The sequence below is a fragment of the Hetaerina americana genome, unplaced genomic scaffold (assembly GCF_022747635.1).
Source record: "Hetaerina americana unplaced genomic scaffold, ioHetAmer1.1.p SCAF_23, whole genome shotgun sequence".
Lineage (NCBI taxonomy): Eukaryota > Metazoa > Arthropoda > Insecta > Odonata > Calopterygidae > Hetaerina > Hetaerina americana.
The window spans coordinates 7,983,127-8,000,236 of NW_027286797.1; the positions used below are offsets into that span (position 1 = coordinate 7,983,127).

The window sequence follows — 17,110 nt, forward strand, 5'->3', positions numbered from 1 at the left end:
TTGTTTGCGTATAAAGTTATTTTAGATAATTATAGAATTATGAATTGTGGATAAGTACACTTTTTTGGTAACTTTTTCAGTACTTGTTGGCTGCACGAGTGAAAATGCTTGAATGCATGCATGCATACATGCGAATCCACCTTAAGAGCAGCGGAAAGGGGGCTATGGCCAGCTGCGGATATATCTGCCGCATAGCGGCAAAATGAATGAATTAGAGGCGTATGGCGGCCCACCTTGCAGGAATACTCCTGGGGGAACTGGTTGTGTGTGATATGTTTAGAATCTGTTGAGCACTAAATTGTGGAAAATTGATTCCGTGTGTAGAAGTGCCTCAAAAAGTTATGCATTGCTCTACGCGTTGGAAGTATTCAAGATAACCTCGAGATACTCTTGTCAAGACCTACAGGAATTATGGATAAGTGCTGTTTCTCAAGAACTATAACGGCGGCGTTAATCATCAATTTCCCGTCAAACACACTTCCTTATATAGAATTCACTTGTCAGATATTGCCGGCATGTACGTCATCCGAGAATTAACACACATTGTGGGACGGGCGATTGACGGCGACGGTGAGCTGTGAATGCCCGTTATGTTATCCATGGATCACCCAGAAAATGCATTAAAAAGTGGCGTTGAAGATGTGGTAGCTAATGAGTAAGTTATATAACATTTTAAGAACCAACATTCTATATTTTACCGGCATTATTACTTTTAGTCATATTTGCTTCTCTGTAGGGAGTTACTTTCAATATGATTTAGGTTTTTTTAACTTTTATGCTGCCATTGCAAGTAAATTGGGATATGCGACTACATATAGTGTCTTATCCTCGTATTTCGTCAGTGCACATTCATTAATATGGTGATATTTGCCATCGTCGGTTGTTGAAGTAACAGCAGTTGCAGTTAATTGAGTTGAAAACAAGTTGGCACTATTGATAATAGTTTTATTTTTTCAGAAAGAGATTAAATATTCAGCGTTTTTAATTGTCACCTTATATAATTGAGTTGCATGAACAGTTACTAAACGCTTCGCGGATTCCCCATTAATGTCACACACCTTTAGGTGGTGAAGTAAGCTTGAGTGTGCGAAAACTGAAACCAATGGACGTAAGAGATAAGTATAATAGCCAACCTACTCGTCATTCAATATTCAGGAAATAAAGAAATATGGGATTTATTCGCTGACAAAAGCCTGCTTGTATGACATTTCCTTTGAAATTGTATGCTGGTTTTATTGCATCCAAATTGTTAGAAGGAATATCTCGGTTTTTATTGAGGTTCTATCGCGAGAATTAAACCTCTGTACGAGTAATATTTTAAGAATTCCAGGAGTACCAGGTGCCACTTATGAGTCATGTGCATCTGTTTTTTGTAGCTTTGATTTTTAAGTCATTACCTTTCAGTTAGTTTTATTTCCACTGCCTCAGTCGTTATTAATTCAATGTCTTATGCCACGGATAAATTGGCGTTTAGCCAATTCTTCAGTTAATGCCACCGATCAGGTAACCAGTGATATTTAACAGGAGAATTAGGTGCCCTTAAGTGTTATACGTGTACAAATGTTTTGTTGCTATAATTTTAAATATATCCAGTCATAACAGAGTGGAATAACAGGATTGGGATTGTTAGGATATCTGTTTATATAATACTATTTTAAGATTGTATGTTTACGGTGTATTTCGTGACCAGGTTTAGGAATATGTGCCATTTTCTCACTAGTGCATACTGATTAACCCGAATACCTAGCTCGAGTCAAAGAAGATAGACAAAATGTGTATAGATTTTTCTGTGTATTCCATCATTTCTTCACCTTCAAATGTGGTGTTAACTTATCGAAATCTATGAGGTAAAAAATAGAGGGTTTGTATTCCATTTTGCAGGATAAAGTATTTTCTGATAGTGTTCCTAAAAAAGTCCAATTTTCTGATTAGTGAATTGCTATGAAATACTATAGCAAAGCCGTAATTGGGATATATCGAAGACAATTAATGTAGAGGCAATTAGAAACAAGTTTTCTCACTAATCATGCATTGTTTTTCTTACAGAAATGAGCCTCCAAAGGGCTCAATTGTTAAACCTGTTAGATTTCCATTGCATGGTAAAAAATGGACATATAGAGGAGAAGGAAATGCCAATGTGGTAATTGCACTACCACAGGTATGTGTGAATCTATATAATTTTCTTGTTCCTGCTTCAGAAATAGTTGTAGAAATTATTATGATTTTTGGTATTCTACTATTTAAGGTAGAATTTTGGTAGCCGCAATCTATACAAGGGTAATATAATACATTTACTTGCCTCTTAAAGCACAACCAAACATCCTACTCTACAATAAGTCCCACTTCATCTTTGTATATTTCCTTCCACCTTAAATTCTGTGACATCCCTATCGCATGCCTACCCCTTCCTCTTTTGACTGACATCCCCCCCTCTACCAGTCTTCAACATCCCACTGCTCACCTATAAGCCCTTCATCCATACTTCCTGCTGCCACTTGATTTCTGCCAACGACCACCTTAACTCCTGACCACACCCACTGCCTCCTCATTTGTTTTCCTTTCTTTCCACTTCACTTTCTCCATTCTTCTCCACACTCATGTTTCAAAAAACCCCAATCTAGGCCTATTGTCCTGCTTCAATGACCATGCTCCCGTGATGTACATAACTACACTCCGTATCCAAGTTTTAACAAGCCTTTTCTTAACATCCTCACTAAATGTCCCTATCATCAATCCTCTCCTTGTGAAAGCGTCTTTGCCTCATAGAGTTCTGCTCCTTAGGTCCTACTACTTGGACCCACTCAGCAATGCTTGCTTTGCTGCCTGGCAAACTAAAGCTTGGTCATCAGCAAACCTAACTCATATAATGAATTCCCTGCCGACTTTCATTCCTATCTCCGGCTCCTCCCGTGCCTCATTAATCATTTCCTCCACATATACGTTGAACAGCACAGCAGTGGACTCTCAGGTCTTTCCCCGCTTCCTGGTACCACCCATCTGGACTCTATATCCTCCACTTGCCCCAGAGCAGCCCTGACAAATAAAGATTTAAAAAATATTTTAGAGTAATTGGAAAATTGTAGTAGGAAAATTGCCTAAATTATAGTATGTTCTACTTCTACATCAATGCCCTGCGAGCCACCAAAAAGGTGTGTGGCAGGGGGTGTAGCACCAGGAGGAAAGGGTTAAGGGATGAGGTGGTTAGGGTTTTTCAAATTGATTGATGTTAATAGGGTGGAAATTAAAGTTTGTGATAATATTTATTGTGGAAATTTAAGATATTTAATAATTTGTCCAGTCATACTTGAGTGTTCATCTTGCCATATGTTAGGTTTGTGACACCTGGAAAACCAATGCATTTATATGTATTGGTACATATTGTCATGTGCTTGTTTGTACATTGTACATGCTCATACCTGCCCATGTATGTGTTAAAGATTTTCTTTGCAGCCATATGCATGACAAAACTCCATTTGGATGAAGCCTTTGACTCATTTGATACAGATATCTTTGCAAATTCTAGATACATGGGATTTTCTCAGTCTGCTACGAGTTTCATTGCCTCTTACCTATCTGGTTGGCAGGAGAAAGAAATCATGATTTCTCTCATTCATTGTAAGTTGATATTTGAAGTGGTTCACCAGTCTTTGCTTTATCCTTTGTCCCCTATTATTCTCTCTCCCCATTTTCTCCCTCCATGCTCAAAAAGTGCAAATATCACCTACATGTGGACAACTTACAAATTCACTTACATTTCCTTGTTAGGATCCTACATAACAATATTAGTTATATCATTAAGTATCTGGAACATCTTAATGAGTGGAGCTAAACTAATATCATAAGCAAAATTCTATCAAGTCTGAAGCAGAATTAAGTCGACTCTTGAGAAAGTTAGCATCAATACAGAAAGAACAATTGCTGATTTAGTAGTTCTAGGGCAGGTGATCGACAGCTTAGGTCTTTTGTGCCATTATGGATGATTGGGAAAGGAGGGGTGGAAAGAAACCCAGCGTTGGCATGGCCTACTCTTGTCAAAAGCCACCAAGGGGTCCGCAGTTTAACATCCCATCTGACGGATGCCGTACTCACTCCAATTGCTCTTCACAAAGCACGCCAAGTAGAGATCGGGATACCACTGAAAAATCTGCCGACTCCGAAATTCAAACCTAGGCCCTCATGGGGACAATTGCTGATTTACATATCTCTGATTCCCCTATTACTCAATGTGAAATAGTGAGAAACTTAATTTTAGTATTGGTTGGAAGGCTAACTGGGTCATTCCACATAATAATCGTGTATTTTACTGTAAACCAGGCCTTATTCCTCTAAAATGTGAGCACACAATACCCACTTAATTAAATAAATGGTTAGTGCCCAGTTTAATGCTATCCCACTCTATGCTGAAGTGGCATTTCAAGATTTCTCTGAAGAACATGTATTAAAGCTTCAACATATCCTCAGTATTTTTATAAGCTTTAAGTTCATCCTTAATTCACAATTATCTGGTCACATATTTGTGTAAATAACCTATCTTGGGTAAAAATTGATTCCTGACGCTTTTTACGCACACTACCTCTATTTTATTAAGTTCTGAAAACCAAAATGTTGATATACCTTGCAGATGACTCCCTAAGTACTGACTTAGTACATGAAGTATGTGTACTTATGAAACAAATAACTTGTTATCCCCAATTACCAAATGACCACATACTGTTCCTGCCTGCAGGGAGTGGAATAAATTAAAGTTGTTAATAATTAATGCACCATCAGGAACAGTATGTAGAAGGGACTAGATAAGATCATGGAAAGGAAGATGCTCTTAGGTGGGGAGTGATCTCTGGGTCAGCAGGCAATGGCCTAACCCCCACCACCACTGAAGCTGGCAACGATTTCTGCGGTTAAATATTTAATGAGTAAAATAAATCTAATTTGTACAAAGATTGGGGATAACTATTGTTATATTCAACAGCCATTCCCATCCATTCAAAATGAGTGCCTAAATATGCAGGACTCTTTGAATTGCACATCTTATGCACATCTTAGTACTAATTCTTAATTAAATATTTGAATTCAAAGGGTATTAAATGCCACGATTTGATGAAATCCTCATTTAAGCTGTACTTTCATTGGCAGCATATTTGATGTTGTGACTGATATTAAAAATTTCATCGCTTCCCCAGTCCTTCCCAGAGGTGGTGATGCAATAAAATTTACTGCCCCCCTTATTTCAGAGGATCTCCTATATATTGTAGTTGATATTTTATTTGTTAATCTACTGTATTTATGGAAAAACAGCATGATTTTAGCATTTTAGGTTTATTGTATGTTGGTCAGTTTTTCTCTGAGTACATTGGCGAAGTACCCTGTGGAAAGAGAACCTTAAATAGAACGACCGCAGTACAACCATAGAGCCCCTTACAGCGTAGCTACAAATGTAGCTGGGATATATTGTCAAGAAACTGCATTTTAATGCCCAAGTACTAATTTTAAATGCCATTATTGAAATCATTTTATGATGCCTTTATGTAAATTTATAAATTGATTGTATTCTCAGTAAAGTTTCATAAAAAGCATCTTGTTTGATTGCTAGTGATAGTGGTTGGTAGCTAATGTTGATGATTTGTCTGGTTTCTTTTGTCTGATGATTTATGTTCCTGATTTTATGTGTATCGAAACAGTCATTTCTCAATTTTTGTATGTTTACAGTAAAGACATACACATTCTGAAAACAATAATATAGTGGGATATTTCTTCAGTGTTATTTATTTGCCAATAATTGATTTTATTTATGCACTTGTCTGAAATATTGTGATATTTTTTGGTGCAGACAATCAACACTTATTACATTTTTAGTAAAAGGGGTTTACCGATCGTTGAATGTGTATTGCAACTTATTAATTGTTATATCTTAAATGCATTGGGATGAAGAGTTTTAGCCATACAATAGTTAGAAAATCTGTCTTAAGGTGGAAACAAATGATGAATTTATGTTATATTGAATTTCATATTTCACTTTCAGGAGCGCAAAGTAGTAAGACTTCGAAAGAGTAATGCTGCTGGAATATATTCCCCCGGAGAGTCAGCCACATTTTTCCTTGAAGAAAATTTCTACTTGAAAGTAATGATACCGCTTCTTGGGGCCTGCTACGTCAAGCCTCCAATTATTGTCTCAATAGATGGGTTCGAAATTTTAGAAATAGAAGCGCAACTGGCTCATCAGCGTCCTGGTATGTTTGAGTGTGAGTTCACAAGTTAGCACATTTACTGTTCATTTAATATCCATTTAATGCCTGTGAATTAATATCATTAACATTTTTGACAACCCCTGAGAGATCATTTAACCATAGTTGTTTAGATTGAAATTCCATTTTTGACTTTTCTTTGTTATCATGAGGGGAAATATGTGTCAAGAGCTCTCATGAGGTTAATAGTCTTCATCCAATAGTTGTGAGTGATAATGAGATTTATACCATTGCCATATCACTGACAACAAGCTCAGTAGCCTTATCATAATTGAAAATGGAATCCAAATTAAGTAATGTATATACTAATGTAGTAATTGTAGACACTTTGAATGCACTTGATCTGTTAACTTCTGCTCAGTACGGAAGAATAATGAGAGAAATTTCATGATGCATGTGTGCCCATCCTCCGTTATTCATGAGCATTGAGCTCCATGGGTATATTAGTCCGTATAAAATTTAACCTGTACCTATGTCAGATAAAAGTGGACTCATGTTCCCACAAGAAAGTGGGTCGCATTGCCCGAGTAGCCATTCCTTATCTGGAAGGAATTGTGTCATATAAATGTCATTCTTTGTCCTCCTTGTTTGAAGCATTATTTCTGCTAGCTCAAGAGTTATCTCTGTCGCTCTCGCCACTGTAGATGCTACTTTCATTGTGAGCAGTTCGCCTCGAGTGGACTCAGTGATATTAGAGTTGGCTCTGGCTTTTTCTGAGTTTGTGGAATTTATTTATGCCTTTCAGTGATCCTACTAAACATTGCTCAAGTTCATCAGTAGGAAATTTTGGGATGGATTATCGTTATTTTTTTATGTGGTTAGTACTTCCTTCTCTTCAGTGGAAAAATAGCGGAAGAACTTTAAACAGAAAGTGGTTTGGATGCCCAAGGCACTTGAGGAGAGTGACTTCTGCGAGGAAGAGGGTGGGGACATTGACGGTGGCACGGCATGGCTTTGGGCAAAGGAGTGGGCGCAAAAGCCCAGGAATAACGCTTTCCATCGTGGATTTTTTTCTGGGAGTGGAAGAGATTTGAACTCTGCGGAAGCCTCATAATCAAGAACGCCAGCAAAAACACATCCACATCCAAAACGACAAACAAAAGTGATTCGTCTCGTCAACCTGATTCAAGTCAATCTGAAAAGTGTACATTCTTGGCCGTTGCAATTTGGGACTTGACATCCGAGACTCACTCAAAGACTAATGGATACAGTTGGAACAGTTTTTCAGGTCTTTTTATGTCAATACTCCCACCATAATGTTTGATACATTTCTACGCATTGTTTGATTTTTTACATTTTACGTATACTGATTTTGAACCAAACGGGCGAGGATAATTACAATAGGCCATGTAAGATGCATCTGGAATATTTTGATATAATAAAAGAAATTACATGAAACTTAATAGACCATCAGAGTAACTTGTGGTGGATGACATTATATTACTTTTTAAAGGCGCAGTAACTTTCAAGCAGTCTATTCAAACGAAATATGAGGTTTGCGATAAAACTCTGTGACTCTTCAGGATCCACCCGAGGCACGACTGTTTTGCCTTGGGGAAGATGTGAGGCATGCCAGTGGGGATGGAGCGGTGGGTCATGTCCTGGCTCCCCACCCAGAAGGCCTGGGTTTTAATCCTGGAGGCACTAGATATTATTCAGTGGTATCCTGATCCTTACCTGAGGAGCTTTGTTGAGAGCAATTCATGTGGTACGCCGTCTGCGGATGGGATGTTGAGATGTGGACCCCTCGGCACCTTTCGATAAGAGTAGGCTAGTGCCAATGCCGAGTTTCTCTCCACCCTTCCTCCTTTCCCATCCATCCCTAATGGCACATGTGACCTCAGCTGCGTCGGTCGCCTTCCCTAAATACCATTACTGGTACTACTACTACCACTGTAGTAGTAGCAGCTGATGTCAAAGACGGGACAGCCACATGGCTGCGAAAAATTTGATGGGAAGAGTTGTAGGGAACAGCCATGAGCCCTTTGAAAGATTGAAACTATAAGGTGGGGATATAAAAGTGAGGACCAGGGGAGACCGTGTGGTAATTGTATGGAGAGAAGAAAGAGATATCAGCGTGTTGACCACTACCCATGATGCACCTGCAGAGAGGAAATTTGTGATGAGCAAGGGCGATTAGTGCAGTCTGCTAGAATAAAAGATTGTAACCAGCACATGGGTTATGTGGATAAATCTTACTGTGTCGCTAATAGTTATTCAATTAGCAGATGAACATGGAAATGGACGAAGAAGTTCTTCCACCTTCTCGATTTGACAGTCTTGAACCTGTGGATCTCCTTAATCAGTTGGGAGCAGATTGAATCATAGTTTGAGCTTTGTTTGACTGTCATTGGAAATCTTTTGGAGAAAGCCCGGGAAGTTAGTCACTTAATTAATTGCCCTTGAGGTTGTCCATCTCTTGCGTCGACAAATACCATTCATCTTGCGGTGAGAGGTGGTGAACATCGGGATAAGAAGGGAAAAATGCCAGATGCCATTCATGTTCCCTTCAAGGCTAAAAAGTGTATGCTGTTTTCCATTGCTCCAATTGCAACAAGCTTGTGTCGATAATTCTTTCGGGAGTTACCACTTGACTCAAATGTAGCATTTGTGGGGATATGGCTTGCAGGTTAAAATTTGTTAGAAAAGTGGTCATTGTAAAAACAAAATACTGTGTATTTTTGTTGATTTAAATACCATTTCACCAAATTTTTCTAGCTTATAAAATGTTTTAATTTTTAAAATATTCTCTTAAATCTTAAAATCAAAATTTAATAATAATTCACATATATTACACTATTATAAGATTTCTTTTTCCTAGATATTTATAAATTTGACTGGGATAGAGCCTAAAAAGTAACCACCTCTGTAGTCTTAAATGAAATGTGTGGAAAAATTCCAGCCAGCTGCACTGTCAGTGCGAATTAAAATGCTGGGTTTTATGAGTCAATATATCCCCTTTTTAAATGAACCATGTTGTTGATAATTCAAATCTTTATTCCAGTCTTTCGCCGCCACAAAACTATTCGGATGTCGGATGCAGCAGCCCTGTACATGGATTTCACTTTATTGCCATTTTCTTTAAGCAATGAATCCACAAGATCTCAGAGATTTCCCACGTACTGCGTAGAGATAAAACCAAAGCAAGGATGGGTGCCCAAAGCAGACCGCCAGTTGCACAAATGTATATTTTGTCTGCATCAATACCTCAAAGTGAGTGCAGTCAGTGGCAAATGGCAAGAGTTTAAATTGTAAGGCATTGAGTGACTAAGAAAATCTATCTCAATCAATTACTCTATCTAAGTGTATCAATTAATCTCAATTCTGTTTCTTGATTGCTTGTTACTTGATCAGAAACAGACTTAGCCTGCCATCATTTGAATTTGTTCATCCACCAATTGATTTGGAATTGTTGTACGTAGCAGGTGGTGGAGCAATACCAACAGTCAAATTGACTAGTCATTAAAAGCCATTAAAAATTTTGGTATTTTTGGGTGGAGCTGAGCCAATGGTAAAGAATTATTTTGGATTCCCTCTTTCCTTTGAAAATTATTTTACTTTTGACTAGGATGGTTTTTTATGATTTAGCAAGTATTTTAAAAGTTTCTATTCAGATTTGCATTTAGCCCATATTGTAATTTATTAAATAATATGCAAATATTTTTTAACTGTTTAAGGATTTTAATATGGAAAATGTATGTCGGTTTGTCAGCCTACCTTGGTAAAAATGTAAAATACTCCCTGAGGAAAATGCACTGAGAAATGCTCTTCAGTACATTACTCCTAAATTTGTGCATTAGTGGGCCCGAATAAGTGATGCCAAATCACTAATCCTCTGTCAGTAATAATGATTGACACTGCGCAATACAGGGTTCGTCCGGAAAATAAGTGTACTGATTTTTTCCCGCTGCTCCAGGCGCGCCCAGCACCGCTCTGACGGGCTGCGATTGGAGGGGGGTATGTTGGCAAGCGACGCTGAAAAAGGCAGTCGGCTCTGAGCTGTGGTGTAGTGAGGAGCTCTGTTAACGCGAACCTCCACGCTCGACCCACGTCACGGAACGCGATGCCGAAGTTTTTGGAGCAGCGTTATTCCATCAAATTTGCGGTAAAGCTTGGGAAATCGTCTACCGAAACTGTCGGTATGATTAACCAGGCTTACGGGGAGTCAGCCATGTCCAGAAACATGATCTTTCGGTGGCACAAGATGTTCGTGGAGGGCAGAGAAGAGGTCGACGACGAACCACGGCCTGGACGCCCATCAACGACACTCACCGACGAAAATGTGCGAAAAGTGCGCGATGTACTGAACTCTGATCGTCGTCTTAGTGTTCGGATGATAGCAGAGCAGTGTAATGTGCCAAAAACAATAGTGCACGAGATTATTAGGGAGCAATTACAGATGCGAAAAATTTGTGCAAAGTTGGTGCCGAAAGTGCTCAGTGATGATCAAAGACTCAATCGTTTGGAAATCGCGACACAACTTGCGGATCATTGCAAAAATGATCCACATTTTTTAGAGAACGTTGTTTCGGGTGACGAGACGTGGATCTTTGAGTACGACCCGGAGTCGAAGAGACAAAGTGCGGAGTGGCATCATCACCCCGTCAAAAGAAAGCTCGCATGCGCAAATCTCGGATCAAGGCGATGCTCATTGTCTTTTTTGACAAAAGGGGAGTCGTCCACTACGAATTTGTACCTGAACGACAAACTGTAAATGCTGCATTTTACGTCCAAGTGCTCAACAGGCTTCGAAAACGAGTCGCCCGCGTCCGGCCAGCGATCAAAAACATCTGGCGGCTGCATCACGACAATGCGCCGTCTCACACCGCGCTTGTCGTGTCGCCAAGCACGGCGTGGCAACGCTGCCGCACCCGCCCTACAGCCCGGACTTGGCACCACCGGACTTCTTTCTGCTCCCGAAGATAAAGAGGAGTTTGAAAGGAACGCGATACGGGACTTTGGACGCCGTCAAAGAGGCCGTGACGACGTGTCTTCGAGAGGTTCCCGATGATGCCTTCGCGGGAGCGTTCCAGGAATGGGAACGCCGCTGGAACAAGTGTATCGACTCACAAGGGTCCTATTTTGAGGAATATTAGCTTAAGATATGTAAAAGTGTAATAAATTTTTTTTCCTGAGCTCAGTACACTTATTTTCCGGACGAACCCTGTATGCTACTCTCACTTTGGCCGCACATGTTCTTGTGGTCAATCCTAGTGTTCTCTCGGCACCCATGTAACCTGCCTGTGATGGAAGACCTTCAACTTTATCCTCTCATGCCTCATACCTTGGTGGCTTCTAATTGCTCTTATCCTTGTGTGCCTTTTCTATGTAAAATTGTATTTATTCCCTTGAAAATATCTCTCTTTTCCAATTCCACCGTGTCTATTCCTGTGGAGCACTACGTATCCCTTGCTTGTTCGCCCGCCATGAGGTAGATGTCAGTCCTGTAGTGGTTTGAAGGTGGGCGGCAGAGTGCCTGGCTGGGGCTGTCTCTGTGTTCTCGTGTCTTATTCTCGTGTCTTTTCCTGGGCCATTGATGAATGTCAGTCTCAATGCTCCCAAGGAGGGACCATTGCATGAGGCACCCTTCAGTGAAAGTAACCATTTCATTGTCTTCTGATCTATCACAACAGTGAAGGGCCAACCAAATAAACAACACCCGAAATAATTCATTGCCCAAACAACTGCCGGAAATTCTGACTCCATGTCGGTACCATGCCATCCCACTCTATTCTATTGTGGGTTTGCACAGATAACTTATTCTCCAGTCATGTCCTTATATGCCAATAGCTCTCCGAGAACCTCCTCACATGCATTGGAGTGTAGACGAAAATGAAAATTTCAATTACTGAATGTGAATGTCCAGAATGTCATTTTTATTAATTTTCTAGAAACATTTCACATCAGGTTTTGAAAACCCAGTTTCCTTAAAATGACTAGCATGCCTTTACTCGATAAATTTTTCTTACTGGTTTCTGAATGGCCCTTACCACTGTGTTGTTAATGATGGTTCTTAAAATGTTAATCATTTGCTTCTGATGGTTTTGGAAACTTTGGTTAAAAAACCTATAGTTGAAAATTTGAAAGCATTTCAATTGGATGCATCCATGGTGCGTGTGAATGAAATGTTTCCAAACTGGCTAGTCATAACTTCCAAAGAGTATATTTCTTGATAGCGGCTTAGTTTGAAGTTCTGGGAGTTCACCTAGACTGTCCCCTACTGAGTGCAGAGTACAAATTTGTCTCGTATATGTTGCTCGGGCGTAATGGGAATTTCAGTCTCATTTTACAATAGGAGCAAAGATTGTTTGATGTAATGATTCTATGCACTGCACCTGCAAGTTTGGGGAGGGGGAGGAATTTCTAATAGAATCTTAATTTGTAGCATGAATACGATGCAAAGGAAACATATAAACATGATTTATCAGTTCCATTTCATACCTTGCTAAAATAATGATACTGCATAAAAATAATTAAATATCTTGGCACTAATTTTTTCCTTATTTCTTTTTTTTAGGTAATGACTGGAAAAGTGGAGAGCCTCAGTCGATATTGTCCATTAGACTTATTTTCTGGGTAAGAATGCATCCCTAGAGGATTACTTATTTAGCTTTGGCAGAAGTTGATCATAATTGCATATTCCTATGTAGTGTAGTCATCAAATTTACCTGTAGCTGCTACTACTCTAGGTACTAGCCTAGGTATTAGATGTTTAATTTATATATATGTATATATATAATATATATGTATATATGTATATGTATATATATATGTGTGTATACATGTGTGTGTATGTATGTGTGTGTGTGTGTGTGTATATATATATATATATGTATATATATATATATGTATATATATGTATATATATATATATATATATATATATATATATATATATATATATATATATATGTATATATGTATATATGTATGTATATATGTATATATGTATATATATATATGTATATATATTAATATATATATGTATATATATATATATATGTATATATGTATATATATATGTATATATATATATATATATGTATATATGTATATATATATATGTATATATGTATATATATATGTATATATATATATATGTATATATATATATGTATATATATATATGTATATATATATATGTATATATATATATATATATATATATATATATATATGTATATATGTATATATGTATATATATATATATATATATATATATATGTATATATGTATATATGTATATATATATATATATATATATATATATATATATATATATATATATATATATATATATATATATACATATATATGTATATACATACATATATACATACATATATACATATATATATATAAGACAGGTTCCTAGTGCTAATTTATCTAATCAACATGCCTGCAATAATATTTAAATAATCCATGCATCTAGGCACCCTAAAAATCCTGGAAATATTGCAATAATAAGTTGTGCTAGTCATGGAACCTCAAATATGCTCTGCAAGTTAGAAGAGTTTCTTTTGGGTATACTTTGAAATCATGTATGCTTTATTGCAAGAATATGTATTTGAGTCATTAAGTTGGTTAGGAATGTTTTTCAAGCACAAGAAAACTTTATTTTTAATTAGCTAATTTATAGTCAAGAATTCGCTCAAATGTAAATCTCAAATGTAAATTGTTTTTTTAGTATTTTAAGAATTGAATGGATAATAAGTTATTAAATTATGTTACAGATAATCAAATCTCATAATGTGTACTTTGCGAACTAATAGGCTAAGATTTTTAGATGTTTCCATAGATTTAGTATCTATGGAAACATCTAAAAATCTTAAGCATTTTATGCTTAGTTTTTGCTCTGTGACTAATATAAATCCATGTCTCCTCTGCAGAAACTACTTGCGGATGAAAAAGGCCCTCTGTGCTTTACTTGAAACACCACAAAATAATCTTCAAATATTTCAGGTAAGTGTAAAACAACTTTTATCTTTAACCTGGGAAAAGGGCACATGAAAAATATCATAACTGTGGGACTCAATGTTTTTGTTAATTTTGAAATTATTTCATTGTTAGCCATTTTCCTATCAAATGATTCATTTTTCTCATACATACTCAATAAGTTATCTAAAAAATTGTATTGAACTTGACTGAACAAGCTGTTGAAATTCATAAGCCTATCTGATGGTATGGAGCCAGTACTGGGTGGTATAAATGAAGATTTTGTTATTTGTCTCACCCAAGAAGAAATGTGCCTATAATCTGTAGAAATGTTTTTATTACTGTTACAGTGTTATGTACAGAAATGTGTAATAGATCCGTAGTGCCCCAATGGGCCCCTGACCTCTCTCGATGGGCAGGAAACTGTTGATCCCTGAAATTATATGGATTCTTGTCGTGGGTGTCATGGGTCATTAATAACTTCCAGAGATGCATTTAATAATTATGAAAGAAAAGGCATTTACCATCTGGGGTCTCGGGGATTCCACTAATTTGGAATGAGGTGAGAGAAGTTGATAATTTCAGAGTAGCACCGACATGTACTCAAATGTTCGATTCTCATCATGGATAACTAAGAAGAGTAAACACAGACTGGTGTCATAATATCTGATTATTGACTGGCTGAACTTGCTTTGGGAAGGGCAGTAATGAATGCCCCACACAGAGTTATGTGACCATACCAAAGTTAGCACTCGACACGGAACAATAGGCCAACTAGACTGACATGACGGGACTCAACTCCTGAACTAGCCTGGCTCCCTTGCATACTCTTGGTCTGATCATTTTATATGACTTTGATGATTGCTTTCATCAATGCCTTTTCTGGCTCGGTGGGTGCTAAGAGGGTTAGTGGATTGGAGGGTAAATTAGTTTTGCTGTAGATCACTTCCTTCCTGCGGGATGGATCCCCTTCACTTACTTTTGTGTTTTGTAGTGTCCCACCTCTGGAATACATAAATCAAAAGTTTTTCCATCTCCTTTCTTCCATTTTTATTTTGCGTCCCAGCTCTTATTCAGATGCAGTGAAACATTAAATTTACATACCTCAGTTTTACTTAATTCTCAAATTTGCATAATACAAGGGTAATTAGAAAAGTTCTTGGAATGAAATAGAAATAAATGACTTGCATCAGTGAAAATTTATTATTTTTCAGTGTAATGTCTCGGTACACTAATTTACGTAACGCAGCGATATTCCAATTACTTGATCCCATCTCGGAAATTAGATTCCCTAAGGCCTGCATCTAAGACCCATCTACTTTGGATGTTAGTTCTTTGTTGGAAGAGAATCTCCCTCCACTGATGATAATTTTGAGCTTGGGGAAGAAATGGAAATCTGATGGAGCCAAATCAGACAAATACAGTAGGTGTCGCAACAATTCGTATCTTAGTTCTCGTATTTTTTCCATGGCAACAGCACTTGTGTGTGGGGGTGCATTGTCTTGAGGAGAGATGACTTTCTTCCTTGGCAAACCTGGCCTTTTTTTGTTTGTTTTTTGCTGTAGTTGGTCCAGGAGGTGGGTGTAGGATTGTCCAGTCATTGTTTGACCTGTGATGAGATAATCTATCTGCAGAATCCCTTTTGCATTCCAGAAAACTGAATCCTTCACGTTTCAGGCTGACTGTATTGCCTTTGGTTTCTGTGGTGGTGGTGAATTGAAATGTTTCCACTGGTTTGAGTGCTTTTTTGTCTCTGGGGTATAGTAGTGTACCCAAGTTTCATCTGTGGTCTGGCGCAGAACATTTTCTCGGTTGCTCTTGGAACGGGTCAAACATTGTTCGAAAATTTTCATTCTGCTGCGTTTGTGATCCTGCGTCAAGAGTTGCGGCACCCATCCAGCGGATAATTGTCTCATATTCAATTTTACTGGTGAAATGTCAAATAATCATTCAGATGACTTCCTTACAGCTTCAGTAATTTCTCGCAATTTCAGTCAGTGATCCTCTAGGACCAGTTTACGCACTTTAGCAATAATTTCTGAGGTAGTGGCACATTTTGGCCGACCACTGTGCAGATTATCATCTAAGCTGACCCGGCCAAACTTAAACTTATTTGTCCTCTTGGAAACAGTCGAATATGGAGCAGAGTACCCCAGAGTGTTCTGAAAGTCTGCGAGAATTTACTTTGTCGTCATACCTTTCTTTACAAAGTATTTAATCACTGTTCAAGTCTTAATTTTTTCTATCTTCACAAATCACTCCATGGGAACAACAGCAACGGTGAAGAAAATCCACAAAGTGATAGTGGATGACCGTCGACTGAAAATGCGCGAGCAAGCAGACATAGTAATCATTTCGAAAAGTGCGGTGCATTGCATATTAACTGAAAATTTGGACATGAGATAGCTGTGTGCAAGATGGGTCACACTCAAGCAAAACCAGTGTAGTGAAGATGTTTCAATTGAGTGCTTAGCTAAGTTTCACAGCAACTGAGCAGGATTTTTGTGCAGCTTCATAACCATGGATGAAACATGGGCCCATTACTTCACACCCGAGGCAAAAGAGCAATCAAAACAATGGATTCAAAAGGGAGAACCGGTTCCAAAGAAGGCAAAGACAGTTTCATCTGAAGGCAAGGTAATGGCGTCGGTGTTAAGAGATGTGTGGGGGATAATTTTCATTGGCTATCTTGGAAAAGGAAAAACTATCATTGCAAAAATTATGAGAACTTATTCCAGCGTTTGAGTGAAGAAATCAAGCAGAAGCGGCCGCTTTTGGCTAAGAAGAAAGTGTGCTTCATCAAGACAATGCAGCAACTCACAAATCCATTGTTGCAATGGCCAAAATTCATGAATTAAAGTTTGAATTGTTACCTCATGCACCATATTCGCCAGATATAGCCCCCTCGGATTATTTTCAGTTCTCAAGCTGGG

General features: G+C 37.9%; 1 protein-coding gene across 2 annotated transcripts in view; it reads left to right on the forward strand.

Annotated features, from left to right (window-relative positions):
* Positions 1-218: 218 nt before the first annotated feature.
* Positions 219-17,110, forward strand: part of Ipk1 (Inositol phosphate kinase 1) — a 33,702-nt gene continuing 16,810 nt past the window's right edge. The window contains exons 1-6 of one of the 2 annotated variants that reach the window (XM_071586511.1): positions 219-655; positions 2,047-2,158; positions 6,020-6,239; positions 9,247-9,455; positions 12,760-12,818; positions 14,132-14,204. In XM_071586511.1, coding sequence (XP_071442612.1) covers positions 582-655; positions 2,047-2,158; positions 6,020-6,239; positions 9,247-9,455; positions 12,760-12,818; positions 14,132-14,204 — 747 coding nt within the window. In that variant the 5' untranslated portion in view covers positions 219-581. The remainder of the gene's footprint in view (positions 656-2,046; positions 2,159-6,019; positions 6,240-9,246; positions 9,456-12,759; positions 12,819-14,131; positions 14,205-17,110) is intronic. The other variant, XM_071586512.1, reaches the window with a different exon arrangement.